This window comes from Nomascus leucogenys, chromosome 22a (assembly GCF_006542625.1).
Source record: "Nomascus leucogenys isolate Asia chromosome 22a, Asia_NLE_v1, whole genome shotgun sequence".
Classification (NCBI taxonomy): Eukaryota; Metazoa; Chordata; class Mammalia; order Primates; family Hylobatidae; genus Nomascus; species Nomascus leucogenys.
In genome coordinates this window covers 71,405,057-71,422,333 of record NC_044402.1, presented here as the reverse complement: position 1 = coordinate 71,422,333, position 17,277 = coordinate 71,405,057, and the positions used below count along the sequence as shown (strand labels likewise).

The 17,277-nt window shown below is 37.3% G+C and overlaps 1 protein-coding gene across 4 annotated transcripts in view; it reads left to right on the top strand.

Annotated features, from left to right (window-relative positions):
* Positions 1-17,277, top strand: part of TLK1 (tousled like kinase 1) — a 171,138-nt gene that overhangs the window by 68,621 nt on the left and 85,240 nt on the right. For 2 of the 4 annotated variants that reach the window (XM_030802753.1, XM_030802752.1), the window contains 2 exons: positions 9,761-9,832; positions 10,924-10,992. Coding sequence is in view for 1 of the 4 variants with exons in the window: in XM_003254252.4 (XP_003254300.1) it covers positions 9,761-9,832 (72 nt within the window). In the remaining 3 variants the exon portion in view is untranslated. The remainder of the gene's footprint in view (positions 1-9,760; positions 9,833-10,923; positions 10,993-17,277) is intronic. The other 2 variants (XM_003254252.4, XM_030802751.1) reach the window with 1 other exon arrangement.

Genomic DNA, 17,277 nt, shown 5'->3' with positions numbered 1-17,277 from the left:
ACTTCTAGGTGGACATATTCATCATTTTGTCCATGGGGGTAGGAGGGTGGTCTTAACAGTTTGCAGGTTGAACCCACATTTCAAAAAACATGTTAAAATATGAAACGTTCTAATTAAATCTATTGGCACAGTAAATGGATATTTTGGGATATTAGTGAACTAAAGAGATATTCAGGGAGATGGCAGCTACAAGCTAAAATCTGAACACTTTGATTAATATTTAGAATTAATTGACAACTACAGAGAGCCAGTAGTAGTGGTGCTGATAAGAATGTGGATGGTAACCAAAACTTAGTCAGTTTTACAGTTTTGCCTACAGCTGGTCATAGTGAAAATATGTAGTGTGAAAGTGAATGTCATTGATGGACAAGTCTTCTTTAAGACATTTGACTTCGTTTTCTACTTTTGTCCACTCCAGATTTTTTGCCAAAACAATTTGGGTTTTTTTTCTTTGGCAGAAAAAAACCCCAGCTCTCTAGCTACCTTGAGCAAAGAAGGGAAGTTATTGATTGAATATCAGTCAATTCACAGAATAATTTGGAGGCCTGGAAAACCACAGTTGTACAGGAACCAGGGCAACCTTGGGTGATGAAGTAACAGAAACTGCTCATCCTTTTGATTGTGGGATCTCCAGTGGATTAAAAAAAAAAAGACGGCCGGGCGCAGTGGCTCATGCCTGTAATCCCAGCACTTTGGGAGGCCGAGGGGGGTGGATCACGAGGTCAGGAGATTGAGACCACGGTGAAACCCCATCTCTACTAAAAATACAAAAAATTAGCCGGGCGCAGTGGCAGGCACCTATAGTCCCAGCCACATGGGAGGCTGAGATGGGAGAATGGCGTGAACCCAGGAAGCGGAGCTTGCAGTTAGCCGAGATCACACCACTGCACTCTAGCCTAGGCAACAGAGTGAGACTCCATCTCAAAAAAAAAAAAAAGAGAGAAAAACACAGCCCCTCCATCCCATGCTTATTATATCATTCCTTTGAGATTCAAACTTCTGGGGAAGAGAGTTGATTAATTTTCCCCTTTGTTTCTTGATTATAGGTATGGGTAAAGATTATGTATGGGAGAAGGACCCTCCTTAGAATTTCTATAGTTGCTGGGCAGGTTGATTTCCAGTCCTACCAAAAATACAAGGACAGGATGGTTTTCTAAAAAGAAACTATGTTGCTGTCATGAAATTGGAATGGAGGTTGAATACCTAAAATGGGAAATGTTTACTGTGTTCTGAATCATAAGACTTGACTTTCAAACCCCAAATTTAAGACAGTCAATGCTTTTTAGGGATGCAAGGAATGTTTATACTAGATTGTCTGGTTAGATGGGGGCATGTATTGTTGAAATATAATATTCCCTCTTAACCCATTTAGCTCTTCTCAAGCATTGAACTCAAGCACTGATTTTTGTGATTTTCATATGGTCTGTAGCAGAGGTCAGCAAACTTTTTCTGTAAAGTGCCAGGTAGCTAAATATCTGTAGGTCATGTGATCTCTATGAAAACTACTGAACTCAACTGTGCCATTTTAGTACTAAAGCAGACATATACCATATGTAATCAAATGATTATGGCCTTGTTCTAGTAAAACTTTATATAAAAACCAGGCAGAAGGCCATAGTTTGCTGACCCCCTATCTTATAGCAACTCTGTCCAATAGAAGTTTCTGATATGATGGCCATCTTTTGTATCTGTATGGCCTAATATGTAGCCACTGGCCACATGTGGCTACTGAGGATTTAAAATATGGCTAGTGCGACTGAGGAAATTAATTTTCAATTTAATTTTAATAGTTTCTTAGTAAAAAACTATTGTGTCTGCTAGTTTAAATATTGTTCTTTTTACTAAACTTTTGGCAACATTACCAATAAAAAGCCTTATAAAGTGGAGTTATAGTGGAGCTAGGAAAGATATTTTTATTGATAGAGAATGAATTCTGGCATAAAAAGCGTTAAGAATAAATGAGTGCTCATCTATGGGGAAATATTACCAGCTTTAGTCTCCAAAGAATCAATACTGAAATTTAACCTTTTTAAATACATGATTTTAGAAAATGAATACCTAGGAAAATCCCAAGGATTTGATGACTTTGTAGCAAAAAGCCGTTCAAATAAATAGCATAGGCGATAAGTAGTTCTCTTCCTCACTATATTTAGAATAATGCACAAATCATAAGTACACTCAATGAATGTTCACAAACTGAACACAGTGATGTAAGCAGCACCCGTATCAAGAAATAAAGATTATCCCCATAACGTGATTATGGCCTAGAGAAAAATCACAAGGAATCTACAAATAATTAAAACTAATAAGTAAATTAGTTAAAGTCATTAATTATAAATCATATTTTAAAACCAGTTATATTTTCTGCATATCAACAACAAATAAGTAGAAAGTAGAAAATGAAGTTTTAGAAAGGTACCATATACAACAATATTAAAAATTGTTAATATAAATGTTACTAAATATTTATAATAAAAATATAAGTTGAAATAAATCTGACAAAAGATACTCAAGACATCTTCACTGAAAACTGTAAAACAGTGAAATCAAAGAAGGCCTTAATAAATGAGATGCAATATTCAAAAATTGGAAGACTCAATGTTATAAAGCTATCAGTTCTTACTAACTCGATTTATAGCTTCAGTGCAATACCAATTAAAATCCTAGCAGGATTTTGGGGAGCATGGAAATTAACAAGCTGATTCCAAAATTATATAAAAATGTAAAGACCAAGAATGGTCCCGGCAGCCTTAAAGGACAATAACAGAGCTGGGAGAATTATACTACTGGATATCAAGAATGTTTTTTGATATTATTGATAAAATTAAACCAGGCACAGTGGCTTGTGCCCATAATCCCAGCTACTTAAGAGGCTGAACGAGAGGATCACGTGAGCCCAGGAGTTTGAAGGTGCAGTGAGCTATGATCATGCCACTGCACTGCACTCCAGCCTGAGTGACAGAGCAAGACCTGGTCTCTTAAAAAATAAAGAGAAAGTTAGTTATTAAGTCAGTCTGATATTGACATGGGTAGAAAAATAGACCAATGAAAGAGAATAAAGTCCAGCAGTAGACCCATCTGTAAGTAGTAACTTGATCTATGACAAAGGTGATATTGCAGTGCAGTGGAAGAGTTGATCATTATAATAGATGTGCTGTATCAATTGGATATCTATAAGGGAAAATAAATAACTCTTCACTTTGAACTCTTACCATGATAGAAAAATCACTTTCAGGTAAATTGTAGATTTAAATGGGAAAGGTAAAGCAATAAAACTTTAATAAAATGAATAGACTGTCTTTATTAGATTGGCAGAGATTTCATAAATAGGTTCCAAAAGGCAGTAGCCAAGAAGAAAAAACATTTGATAAATGTAACTGTGTTGAAATGACACAGTAAGGTGTGAAAAGGCAAACCATAGATTCATGTGCCAAATATGGAAAGAATTCCTACAAATGAAGAAGGAAAAGACACACAGTTCATGTTCATAATTTCAAAAGCCAGGCCAGATGTGGTATCTCACTCCTGTAATCCCAGCACTTTGGGAGGCCAGGAGTTCGAGATCAGCCTGGCCAACATGGTGAAACCTTGTCTCTACCAAAAATACAAAAAGTAGCTGGGCGTGGTGGCACATGTCTGTAATCCCAGCTGCTCAGAAGGCTGGCTGAGGCAGAATCACTTGAGCCCGGGAAGTGGAGTGTGCAGTGAGCCAAGATCATCATAGGATCAGGGAGACTTTTGTGTCTGTCCTGTGTTTGAGCTATTTCCTGTATCCCATATCTTCTCTTTCTTGGTTTATTTCTTTGTTTTTGGTGGAGCAGATTTTCTGGTTGCTTCTTGAGGAAAGATATATGGGGAGTGAAATTTTTGAGATCTTGCGTATTTTCCTCCTCCCACTTTGTTTTTAGTGTATGTGACGGGTAGAATTCTAGGTTGGAAATCATTTTCTTAGAATTTTGAAGGCATTGTTCCATTGTCTTCTAGCTTCCAGTGTTACTGTTGCACACTCCAATGCCATTCTGATTCTCGATTCTTTGTAAATACTCTATTTATTCTTCCCTGGAAGCTTTTATTTAGGAGCTTGTGTTTGTCTCTAGAATTTAAAATTATTTATTCTGATGTATCTTCGTTTGGTTTTCTTTAAGCCATTGTGCTTGATTTTTTAAAAATGTGTCTTTCCAATCCAGAAACATGCTTTCCAGTTCTGGAAGAATTTTTTGAGTGATATTGGACTTTGTTTGTATCTATGCATTAGACACTTAAACACTTACTGGAAACTGTGTAACTAGGCAAGGTTTACTGACTGATGGATGGGCTTTGTTTTTTGGGGTGTTTTTGATACAGGGTCTCACTCGCCCAGGGTGGAGCGCAGTGACACTATCACAGCTCACTGCAGCCTCTATCTCCTGGGCTCAAGTGATCCTCCTACCTTAGCCTCCTGAGTAGCTGGGACTACTGGTACATGCTACCACATCTGGCTAATTTTTTTTTCCTCTGTAGGGACAGGGTTTCACCATGTTGCCCAGGCTGGTCTCAAACTCCTGGGCTCAAGCCATCCGTCTACTTCAGCCCCCCAAAGTGCTGGGATTGTAGGTGTGAGCCACCATACCCAGCCATGGATGGGTTTTGCAGTAGGATGATCTAGTTAAGTCATTTCTCTGAGGGACTTATAAAATCTCCCAGGGAGAGATTTTATCATCTCATACCTGTGGAGTAAAAGCTTGGCTGCTAACTTTTTAGAATTGAGAACAAAAAAGGGGCCTAAGGGTCTCTTTAGTGTAGACTTTCTACTTAACCTTCTCTGTTTTCTCAGCTGTGCCTTATGCATCTTAGTATAGAGTTCTTCTAGCTCACTATTTGCAGAGTAAAGTTGGCCTCCAGCATTTATGATGACAAGTCAGCAGTTACTTTTACCCTTTTTTGTTCTCATGTGTACTTTCTCCAGCTGCTTTCAAGATTGTTTTCTTTATCTTTGGTTTTTCAGCAGTTTGACTGTGATGTGCATAGGTGTGGTTTTCTTTGTACTTATCCCACTTGGGAGATTGAGTGAGCTCTTCAATCTGTAAATTAATGTCTTTGCCAAATTTTGGGATTTTTCTGGCTGTCATTTCTTCAAATATTTTTTTCTGCTTATTTTTCTCATTTTATGACTCCAGTTACATGTATATTAGACTGCTTCATGGTGTCCAACAGACACTATTTTTCAATATATTTTTCTCTATTCTTTAGTTCGAGTAATTTCTCTTGACCTGTCTTCAGTACTGTCTTTTTCCATTCTTCCGTTAAGCCCATTCAGTAAGTTTTCTATTTTAGAGAGTGAAATTTTCAGTTGTAGAATTTACGTTCAGCTCTTTTTACGGTTTTTATTTTTCTGCTGAAATTTCCAATCTTGTCATTTGAGCTACTTATATTAGCTGCTTTATGTTATTTATTTGCTGATTCTAAATCTGTGTTACTTCATGATTAGTATCTATTGATTGTCTTTCCTCTTGAGTATGGGTCACTTTTTCTTGTTTCTTCATATGATTACAAATTTTTGTTGTATCCTGCACACTGAATGACACATGACAGTGACTTTGGAGACTGTTTTTTGTTTGTTTTTCTTTGTTTTAGGTGGCAGTTAACTTGGCTAGACTGAAATTTAAACTATGTCTCCCTGCAGAGGGCAGCACTCACATCCCTGTTAGTTGTTTTAGTCTTATCTAGGCTGCTTATCGTCTGCTCCGTTTTTGCATAGATCACTGACGAGCCAAAGTAGGCAGAGTTAATACGTAGAATTTGGGACTCTCCCTTTGTGGAGCTTTATTTTCCAGCATATCCCTCCTTACTTTGCAGCCTCTTTGGAAGCTTGAAACTCTTGTTTTTCAAGCCAGTAAGACTAAAGATTTTGATCTAGGTTTCAACTGCTGTCTGTGCAGCTCTGATCTCCGGGACCTTCCCCTCAGCAAAAGCTGTAAAAACAGGAAACCTACCCAGATCTATTCCCTTCTTCCTCTTCCTCTTCTTTTTTTTTTTTTTTGAGACAGAGTCTTGCTCTGTTGCCCAGGCTGGCATACAGTGGTGCGATTTCTGCTCACTGCAACCTCTGTCTCCCAGGTTCAAGCAATTCTCCTGCCTCAGACTCCCTAGTAGCTGGGATTACAGGCATGCGCCATGACACTTGGCTATTTTTTGTATTTTTAGTAGAGACAAGGTTTCACTGTGTTGGCCAGGCTGGTTTTGAACTCATGACCTCAAGAAGTCTGCCCATCTTGGCCTCCCAAAGTGCTGGGATTACAGGCGTGAGCCACTGCACCCAGCCTCTGTTCCCTTCTTCTAAGTGTTGTCTTGTACTTACATTCTGCCTACTTTTGGTTCAGGTAGTGGCTTTTTTAAATCTTTTTTTTCCAGAATTTATATATAGTTATCTGTAGAAAATAAGGTATTCTGTTTTTACTGGTGGTGGAATCTTATTCATCTACCTACCTACTTATATTTTTATTGTTTATTTTAAAAGATAAAAATATTTCATGAATTTTTATTGATATTTCCAATTCAAACTCAGGATTATAAGGTTTTTTTATATGCATCTTTATACTGTGAATTATGATTCTTGAAGATATAAAGCAGAGGATAGAATTGGATATGCCTTAATTATTTTACTTTATTCTGTATTTCACACACATAGCTGTCTCAACATTAGCACAGTGAACAAAGTGGGTACTGAAAACAATTATTTTGTATATGCTTTCCATCCCCTAGTTTTAAAAATACTGTACTATTAACTTTGCATGCATTTAGTCATTAAATATTATATCCTCTCCCTTGTCATTATCATTTAATCTTGATCAGCAATAAGTCATATTATTGCTTGCCTTCAGTTCTTAGACTGGTAAACTATTCATTTTGGTTGTCTTAAGCTTGTTCTGTAGTAGATTCTTTAGGAAGGGCTCATGGGAGCAGGGTTCCCTAATTGCTTGCATTTTTGGTAACCGTTTATCTATGCTTTCCATGTGTTTAAAATGGAATTTACTGAATATAAAACACTTTGCTTTTATTTTCGTTCCTTGAATAGCTTATGTCACTCCATTTTTGTCTGGTATAAAGTGTTTGCCTTTGATGTTCGCTTTCTGGGTTGTTATTCTTAGGTGTGCATGGTGCTCTGTCAGTAATTTCAATTTTTTTAATTGAACATTTAAAAAAGAACAACTGACAACAAGAGACTGACAACTGAAAATGTCAGAGACATTTTTTTCCTTTTTTTTTTTTTTTTTGAGATGGAGTTTCGTTCTTGTTGCCCAGGCTGGAGTGCAATGGTGTGATCTTGGCTTGCTGCGACCTCTGCCTCCCAGATTCAAGTGATTCTCCTGCCTCAGCCTCCCGAGTAGCTGGGAATTACAGGTGTACACCATCATGCCTGGCTAATTTTGTATTTTTAGTAGAGACAGGGTTTCACCATGTTGGTCAGGCTGGTCTGGAACTCCTGACCTCAGGTGATCTGCCCGCCGCGGCCTCCCAAAGTGCCGGGATTACAGGCATGAGCCACTGTGCCCAGCCGTCAGAGACATTTTCTTGAATTACAGTTTTTACTATTTTCTGGCTTTAGTAGTTTTTTGGGTCTTCTGTTATCTGTATATTGATCTTTGTTGCTTCATCAGCTGTTGCTTACTCTCAAATCCTTTTTATCTCTTCATTTCTTTTGATTTCAAAAATGTTCCTGTTTTTTGCCTTCCAGTTATCTTAAAGCATTATCTACTGTATATATTTGCTCTTGGGTTCGTTCAGATTTACTTTTTATTTCTGAAACTTTTTCTTTTATTTTTAATGCTTTCTTGAGTTCTGTTACCTTATTTCCGAGTTTTTTGAAATCTGATTTATATAGTTGTTTCATGTCTTGAGTCATTTTTGTAATATCTTTTAGTTCATTTTAAAATAGTAGGTTACAATTTGTACCTATTTTGTAGATGTGTGTTCCTGGTATGCTTTTATTATCTGGATGTTATTCTCTATCTTACTTTCTTTTTTCTTATACCTTTATGACCTGCATAATTTTCTTTTGCCTACTTTCATGTGAAATTGGATTTCCTGAACACTTAAATAGTTGGTGTGGTTCAGGATGGCTTTTCTTACAGGGCTTTCTCTACTGCTGTTTTTAGGCATGCTTCAAAACTGTGGCATTTGCTTTCTGAGATTGCTAGGCTGTGTTCCCTCCCTGCTTTATCTAAATATTCTCTTTCCATTGTTGTAATTGTACCTATATAGTACTCAATTTTCATTCCACACCCAGTAATTTGTACTCATTGTACCACCCTGTTATGTAAAGATCCGTTTCAAGGATTCATAGAGGCTAGACTGCTCTCACTTCTTAGATGTAACCGTGGACTCCTCCCACTTAGTCACTAATTGAAAGTGCAAAACCCTTCTGTACTTAAGTTAAACTAGCTTCTCTGCCTAACTTGTTGGCTGTTTTAGGTTTCTTTCTGTTTCCTCCCATATTGATAATGATACCATACATTATCTATGGTTGTTGTTGACTTGTTTCCATCTGATGTTTTGAGGGGGATTCATGGAGATTCTTGTCACCTAGTTTTGTTATAAATATTGTCCGTGGGTTTTTGGTTTACTATTTAGTTTTATACATTTTTTTGGTGGGTATTTACAGATGCTCACTTTGCCACTGCCCTTATTGTCCCAGAATCTTTCTAATGTATTCTTAATTGCTGCTGTTTCAAATTTGATAATCTTGCCATAATTAGATTATAACTTATTCCAGGTACTACTTAAATTGTAATTAGTTCAAGTGCTATCCTTTGTTGACAGCAGCTTTTACAGTATCCAGCATAGTACTAGGCATGTATGCAATGGCTCAGAGTTGTTACTTTGGAAATTAATCTAATTTCAGTTATATAATTATAGTCTAACTTGCAACCTGTTAATAGTAGGATTAGCAGCCACTCCTGTTACAAGTGGAGGTGAAACATGAGGATATCAATTGGCTTTCCTGTATGTAAGGTTAATTCTTGCATCATCTTTGACATATATGCCATAATCTGTCAGCCTCCTGGTCTAAGCATTTCTGGAAGACTTTGATCTGATGTACTCATGGTACAAAAAAGTCCACAAGATCGTAAGTATCATAGAAGCGTATTGGAAACAAAGCAGACATCATCCTACAGAATGTTAGCTCTTTTTTCTTTGTTACAGTTCAAAAATATTGTCAAGGAAATGGAGAAATTCTTGAGCAAAGCAATTAATTAAAATGGTCAAGATGGTCAAAGATTTTTTTGAAGAGATCGAGTTAAAACAAATTAAAAAAAAAAAAGAAAAACAGGACAGTTTGTTAATACAGAGAAAGGCAAAGAGGTGTGTTTCAGACATGATGGAATTTGATAATTGTGAAGGGACCTGAAGAGCCCAAATAATACTTTCAGCCAAAGGTAGCATTAGTTTTTAATACATTGAGTAATAATTTTAGGGATCTTGTCATCCTAACAATGGCCCAGTTCCTTTGCTTTTGAACTGGGATTTAAAAAACCAGCTAATAGAAGTCAGTTCCTAAAACACAGCATAACTTTATTGACTTGATAAAACTTTTCAAAGTATAGTGTTAAGAATTTAGTATTTCTTATTTTTACCTCATTTGGCTTCCTTGTTTAAAGGAATTATACTTTATTTATTTATGAAGATAGATTATGTACTTTGTAATATGTTTGTTTAAAATTATTCCCACTGTTTTAAAAAAATTACTCCTAATTTTTACCTTTTAAAAAATCTTTAACAGGCCTCAACAAATAACGAAAGCTCTAATCACAGTTTTGGAAGCTTGGGATCCTTAAGTGACAAAGAATCAGAGGTAAGTAATTTCATTTTAAATATGGTGCTATTAAAGTAAAAGCTGGAATCACCGTTTTAATTAGTATTTTGTTTCTTCATCAGTTCTTTTGCTAAAGGTTAATGCTTTTAAAGTTTCTTATAGGAATGTTTTGTTCTGCCTTATGAAGCACAACATTCAGATTGAAGACTGCATTTGGCATTAGAAAGAAAATATAGTTTCTTTGGTTATGTAGCTGAACTTGTAAATGAATGATATATATATATTCTTACTGGAGACAGTTATTAGCCATTCATAGTTCTGTGAAAGGAAGGTGGTTCTTAAGTGTGTTGGGTTTCCCAGTTTTCTGTTATTTCTCTTTATTCTTTCCTTTGAGTGTGATCCTTAGTAAGAGTTTGTGTACTTTCTGAGATACAGATACACATTTTTTCCCTCTTTTTAGAATTTCTTATGGAATCATGCTGCTGGTTTTCATTTTTTGTATTTTAAAAAATCTGAAGAATTCCCTCCCCTCTTAATCCCTCCCCCTTTTACCCACTTACTGATCCCACCAAGAAAATATCTCGGATTTTACAAGCAGGCATTTGGATCCATGGTATAATTTACTCTGAGCATGATATACTTGATGACATCTTTTAAAAATGGGTAGACAGGAAGTTCCGTGGGTTTTAGCATTCGTTTGTTGATGTTACAGCTTGACTCTTGTGGATATAGCCTTTTCTCTCCTTGGATGATACAGGTCTGTCGCGTGTGTGTGTGTGTGTGTGTGTGTGTGTGTGTGTGTGTATGTGTGTATTTTCCCTGTCTTATTTCTACTTGACCCATTTTTGTCTTTTTTCTACTTGGTTAGTATAGACTTTTTTCTACTTGGTTAGTATAGACCTATCACCTTGATAATACCAGTAGTTCATTAGCACTCAGAAACTCTTATGCATTTTGTTTCACTGTTCAGAGGAAAGGGAACTTCAAAGGTGGCATCTTTTTAGCTCTGTGTTATTGAAAGCATCTAGAAATCTCTAGGTAGACAGTTTCGTGCAGTTCTGTGCAGGCACCCTGACACTGCAAAGGAGTATGGCATAGGGCTCTCACTCATCAGGCTTTCCCTTCCACAGAAACAACTGGCAGGCAGCTGAAAGGACTGTGCAAGTGACGGGACTTTATCTGCAGTAGGTTCCCTTGAGGTAAGCGTTAGTAGCCCCTGTAGCATCAGATTATCAGTTTAGTTTTAAAAAAATTAACATACTTATACTAAGCCTTTGAAAATTGTAGGTTTAGCTTAGTCAAAGTTTTTTAAAAACTATATTAAGAATGTTCTCAGTTTCTATTTCCTGGACTTTGGAACATTTCTTGATATTTTCCCAGAATTGGGAATATTTAGTAATTTCACCTGCCTCCTGTTTCATAGGCATTTGTGTTATGAAGACCAAAAATAATTTTAGATATTTCTGTTTTCTGTTCACTAAATATGATATTTTTGATAGATATTTTTTAAAAAGCAAAACATGGTGAAAGTTAGATCACTTATCACAGTTATACGTTCTTTATAGGTACCCATATTCCAAATATAGGTTATAGATTTAGTATTTGGATTTTTTCAGAGGAATTAGTCTATAAGAGAATTCAACTTCCCTTTAAAGATCCCAAGGATCACTTTTGGCTATATTTTTAGTTAAAACATGTTTTTGTTTCTTAAAAGACCATACTGACATTTGCAATGAAACACAATTTGGTTAATCATTAGATATACTTAGCTTTATCTGTATTGAAGTTTTGACATTTGGGGCAGAAATAGAAAATCTTGAAAAATCTTTTGGGCCACGTACGGGGGCTCACGCTTGTAATCCCAGCATATTGGGAGGCCTAGGCAGGATTGCTTGAGACCAGGAATTCGAGACCAGCCTGGGCAACATGGCAAAGCCCCATTTCTACAAAAAACACAAAAGATTAGCCAGGTATGGTGCCATGTGGCTGTAGTCCCATCTACTCGAGAGGCTGAGGTGGGACGATAACCTGAACCAAGGAAGTCGAAGCTGCAATGAGCCATGATTGTGCCACTGCACTCCAGCCTGAGCAACAGAGTGAGACCCTGTCTTAAGGAAAAAAAAAGAAAAATCTTTTGACTTTTGCTGTTCTGCATTCTCTGTCTTGGATTTTTACAAATTAATGGTTAAGTCTAGTGGCACAGAAATGACTACAGATTATACGTTGTCCTTAAGATTCAAAGAAATAATTACTATTACCATTATTATTAATATTATTATTTTAGTGTATCTTTCCATTTAAGGAGTTGCTTATCTGGAAAATGATTTCCAGGTTTTATCTGTATAGTTGATACCTTAATTAAAGAATTCCTTTGGGGTGAAATTTTATATATATCAAAATACAGATATTTATAGATCATTAAATAAACATGAGAAGAAACAGTTGCAGGATAGAAGTACTTTTGTTTTTCCTAGTACTCCTAGTAGTAAAGTTTATGAAGTATTTCATTGTCTTCTGATGTCACTATTCTTTTGGTAATCCATTCTCCGATTTACTACAGTTTTTAAAATAGTAGTTTTTGGTTTTGGGAGCAAATAGTACTGGAAGGTTTATTACTTTTTTTTGTTTGTTTGTTTGTTTTTGTTTGTTTGTTTTTTTTGAGACGGAGTCTCACTCTTTTGCCTGGGCTAGAGTGTAGTGGTGCGATCTCATCTCACTGCAACCTCTGCCTCCCAGGTTCAAGCGATTTTCCTGCCTCAACCTCCTGAGTAGCTGGGATTACAGGCCACTGTGCCCAGCCAGTTTATTACTTTTTAAAAAACAAAATTGCTTTCTCATACCACCCTTACTCCACCCTGGATTCCTGAAATTTATATCCATATTTTAATATAATTAATATGCATACCGTATTATAGTTCACCAATTGGACATTTTCTGTTGAATCCCTCTTAGGATTTGTGATGGTTTTAACTCACTACAATCCCTTTTCTGTACTTTGTTTTCTCCTAACCAGTACTCTTTTTCAGACATCCAGAATCCTCTTGTTTTCTCCTACCCTTACTATTAAAACTGGAAAGCATCCAATTGTCATTCTTAAGTTGATTAATCTACTTCAAATGAAATTTTTATTTCAGTTTGTGTGCGGTTTATATATTAATCTGACTTTTTTTCTAAATGTGGAATTAAATAGAATGAAAAAGTTTTTCCTCTTGTAAATAAAAGAAGATGGTAGATAGGAAGGTATTGTTTTGATTTTGTTGTATTTTACATTACTCCTGGTCTATTCAGCAGGCTCCAAAAAATTCAGGATATTTTCAGTAAACATTTATTGCATATCTATTAACTTCTAGTCTCTGCCCAATCACAGAGAATATAAAGATGTGTAGGATACAATCCCTGCCTTCAAATGAAATCAGTGTTTAGTAGAACAAACATTTAGACAGTCTGCTTCATGACAGTGTAGGCTGTGCTGTAACAGATACAAGCACAAGATACTATGGAAGCAAAGTGCAAGAAACCACCAATTCCATTTACCTGTAGGGGAAAGGAAGCAAAGAGGTCTTCCTTCAAAGAAGAGATGATAGTCGAGTTTTTAAGAGAGGCTGTGAATTCATCCCATAAGACAGAGCGAAGTATGAAAAGAAGGTATACAGAGGGACTAGGATATGTGTTTGCTTTTATGTGGGAGTATGACAAGTAGTTTGGTTTAAGAGAGGACAGTAATTCTCAGCCACTACTGCTCTTCAGATCTCCAGAAAAGCTTTAAAAAATACCCAGCTGCTTCGGTGATTCCACTGGTTTTCAGACTTCTGGTAGGGGGAGTATATGCAGGAATGGTGAAAGGTAGGCAGGGGTCAGGTTTTGAAGACCCTTGTATTTCATAGTAAAGAATTTGGACTTCAGGTAGAGAGCCATTGAAACAGGGGAAACAAAAGACAAAGTAGAGGTGAAAGGCTCCCACAGATGGAATGTAGAGGATTGCATTGGAGGGACATGAAACCCAAGTTAGGAAGATCACTTAGTTAAGGAATACAGCCTTCTTTATAAAACTCTAAAACCTTCAAGGTTTAATATTAGGAGGAAAAACTTGAGGTAAGAGGACTTCTAATTAGCATTTTCAAGTTTGCTGTTTGGGCTCTGCCTTCTTCGGATTCTCTAGCTTTGGTTACTGAGACTATCACCACCCAAGGCTGTGGTTCTCAAACTGTTCTGTACGAATGAATCACTTAATGTTTATGACGGGAGGTCTCGGGTAGAATTTTGCATTTCCAACAAGCTTCTAGATTTCATTAGTTTTTTTTTTTTTTTTTTCTTTTTGAGACGGAGTCTCGCCTGTTGCCCAGGCTGGAGTGCAGTGGCGTGATCTCAGCTCACCACAACCTCTGCCTCCCAGGTTCAAATGATTCTCCTGCCTCAACCTCCCAAGTAGCTGGGACTACAGGTGTGCGCCACCATGCCCGGCTAGTTTTTGTATTTTTAGTAGAGACGGGGTTTCACTATGTTGGCCAGGCTGGTCTCAAACTCCTGACATCATGATCTGCCTGCCTTGGCCTTCCAAAGTGCTGGGATTACAGGTGTGAGCCACCGAGCCCAGCAGATTTCATTCGATTTTTAAAAAGTAGAATCAGTAGGGTTTGATGACTTGGAATTAGCATAAAGAAGAAAAGGGAGGAGCCTAAGATGATTTAAAGGGATCTAGCTAGAGTGCCTTTGATTGAGATAGGCATCACAGAGGAAGATAACAAGTGTAGATGGCACAGTAGAAGATATCTGGAACTCAGGAAAGAGGTCAGGCTAGATAAGAAGAGCTAGGGGTCTTTGGCATAGGTGTTAATTAAAAAGGCTTGGTTGTAGATAAGCAGATCTCAGAGTGTGGTTTGAGGATTCCTAGGGGTCCCTTGCGATTCTTCCAAGGAGTCCACAAAGTCAAGTGTTTTTTATAAAAGTGCTAACACATTATTTGACTTTTTAACTTTCATTGTCTCACGAATTCAAAATGAAAATTTCCAGAAGCTGTATAACATGTGATGTCATCACTCTGATTTATTCATTTTTATTCTTTTACACTTGTATATTCTATTGTTATAATGTTTTTGTTTAAAATCCTAAAATAGTAAATACTGTTATACACATGTAAATAAAAGCTCTTTGGGGTCCTTAACAATTTTTTAGAAGTTATAGAGGGCTCCTGAGACCCGAAAGTGATAGTAAGTAGAATTAAATGTCATAGGAGTCAGTTAAGATAGTGACTGTAAAAAGTGACTAAGAATTTGACACTTAGACTTAATTTTAGTAGATTAATGGGAACAAAATGTCAGATTGTAATTAATTGAGGAGAAATTAGAAAGTGAGGAAATAGCGACAGCAAATATTGACTGCTTTTGGCAGAACCTTGACTATGAAGGAAAGGAGACAGTATCTAGAGTCAAACAGGCTTGACATATCATGTGCTAAGGAAAGAGTCATAGCAGAGCTGTGATGGAGACAAAGTGCTGAAGAGAGAGGAAAAGAGAAACAAAACCACACATTTTTTCCTGGAGGAGGAATGAATGGGTGAAATCCAGACCCTGGGTGGGCAGGGTTATTCATAGACAGGACTAGGAACATCTTTCCCCTGAGTTGGGGTAGATGAACTTGCATATCTGATAACCTTTTCTCTTACTTCACAGGAAAATAGGTTATCAGCTGAAAGGAAAGAAACGTGAGTGGGTTGTGGATTTGAGGGCTGATAAAAATTTTATGGCAGGACCAGAGAAGAGAGTTTACCAGGGCGATTCATCCTTTGTTTAAATTTTTTAGAATACCTGAAGGAGTTAGAAATATGGTCATGTACCTAACCTGCTGGCTAACAGCCCACATTATTTGGTGAAGAGCCTGTGTTTCTTGAGTACCAGTGTTCTTTTTTTTTTTTTTTTTTTTTTTTTTTTTTGAGACAGAGTCTTGCTCGTGGCCCAGGCTGGAGTGCAGTGGCGTGATCTCGGCTCACTGCAAGCTCTGCCTCCTGGGTTTACGCCATTCTCCTGCCTCAACCTCCTGAGTAGCTGGGACTACAAGTGCCCACCACCACGCCTGGCTGATTTTTTTTTTTTTTTTTTTAAGTAGAGATGGAGTTTCACCATGTTAGTCAAGATGGTCTTGATCTCCTGACTTAGTGATCCGCCCGCCTCAGCCTCCCAGAGTACTGAGGTTACAGGCGTGAGCCACCGCACCCTGCTTAGTGTTTTCTGTTTTAAAACCTGCCTTGATCCACCTATTTGCAGTTCTTCTTGTGGCACTTTCACTATCTAAACACAGTGATCTTGTGTCTTAGTTCATTTTCTGCTGCTCTAACAGAATATCACAGACTGGGCAATTTATAATGAACAGAAGTTTGTTTGGCTCTTGGGTCCAGAGGCTAGGAAGTCCAAGAGCATGATATCAAGCATCGGATGAGGATCATCACCCCATGGTAGAAGATGGAAGGCAGAAGTGAGCGTGTGAGACAGAGAGGGAGAATTGGACTCAACTCATCCTTTTAATCAGGAAACCGCTCTGTCAGTAGCAAACCCAACCCCACAATAATGGCATTAATCCATTCATGAGGCCCCTACCTCTTTTTCTCTCCCCCACCCCCCAAGGTGGAGTTTTGCTCTGTTGCTCAGGCTGGAGTGCAGTGGCACAATCTTGGCTCACTGCAACTTCCACCTCCTGGGTTCAAGCGAGTCTCCTGCTTCAGCGTCCTGAGGGATTACAGGCGCCTGCCACCATGGCTGGCTAAGTTTTATATTTTTAGTAGAGACAGGGTTTCACCATGTTAGCCAGGCTGGTCTTGAACTCCTGACCTCAAGTGACCCGCCCACTTCATCCTCCCAAAGTGCTGGGATTACAGGCATGAGCCACCACGCCTGCCTCCCCCCGACCTCTTAATATTCTTACTACAGGGAGTAAGTTTCTACGTGAACTTCAGGGCACATAGTCAAACCATAGCACCTTCAGATTCTGTACAGTTGCTGTCTCTACCTAAGCCCAAGATGCTAAGTTAGATTATGTATCTTCTAGCTCATTTGGAATTCATAATGATTATTAAAACCATAACCATTTTTCCTCTTCTCGTTTTGGATGCCCTAGGATACATTTATCTGCTTTATTTATTTATTACTGAAGTTGGGATATTTGTGACTGAACATATCATTTAATTACATCATTTTTAATAATGTTGGAGCACAGTTATGTCTGTTTATACGTGTGCTTATATACAATATACTCCATAATATTCGTGTTTATAAAGCAGACGTATATCAAATTATTTTTCTCAATTTAATCCTTAATATTCATCTTTCAGAATACTTTTGTATAATCTAAATCAGATTTGAACAAGTTAAAATATATACTATCTCTATAACCAAAGTAGTTTTCCACCCTTTTTCCTGGGTAACTGCCAAATCTTAAGCCTTTATCCACTGACCTTAAATTACTGTGTATTTTTCATCGAAGTATATTTTGGG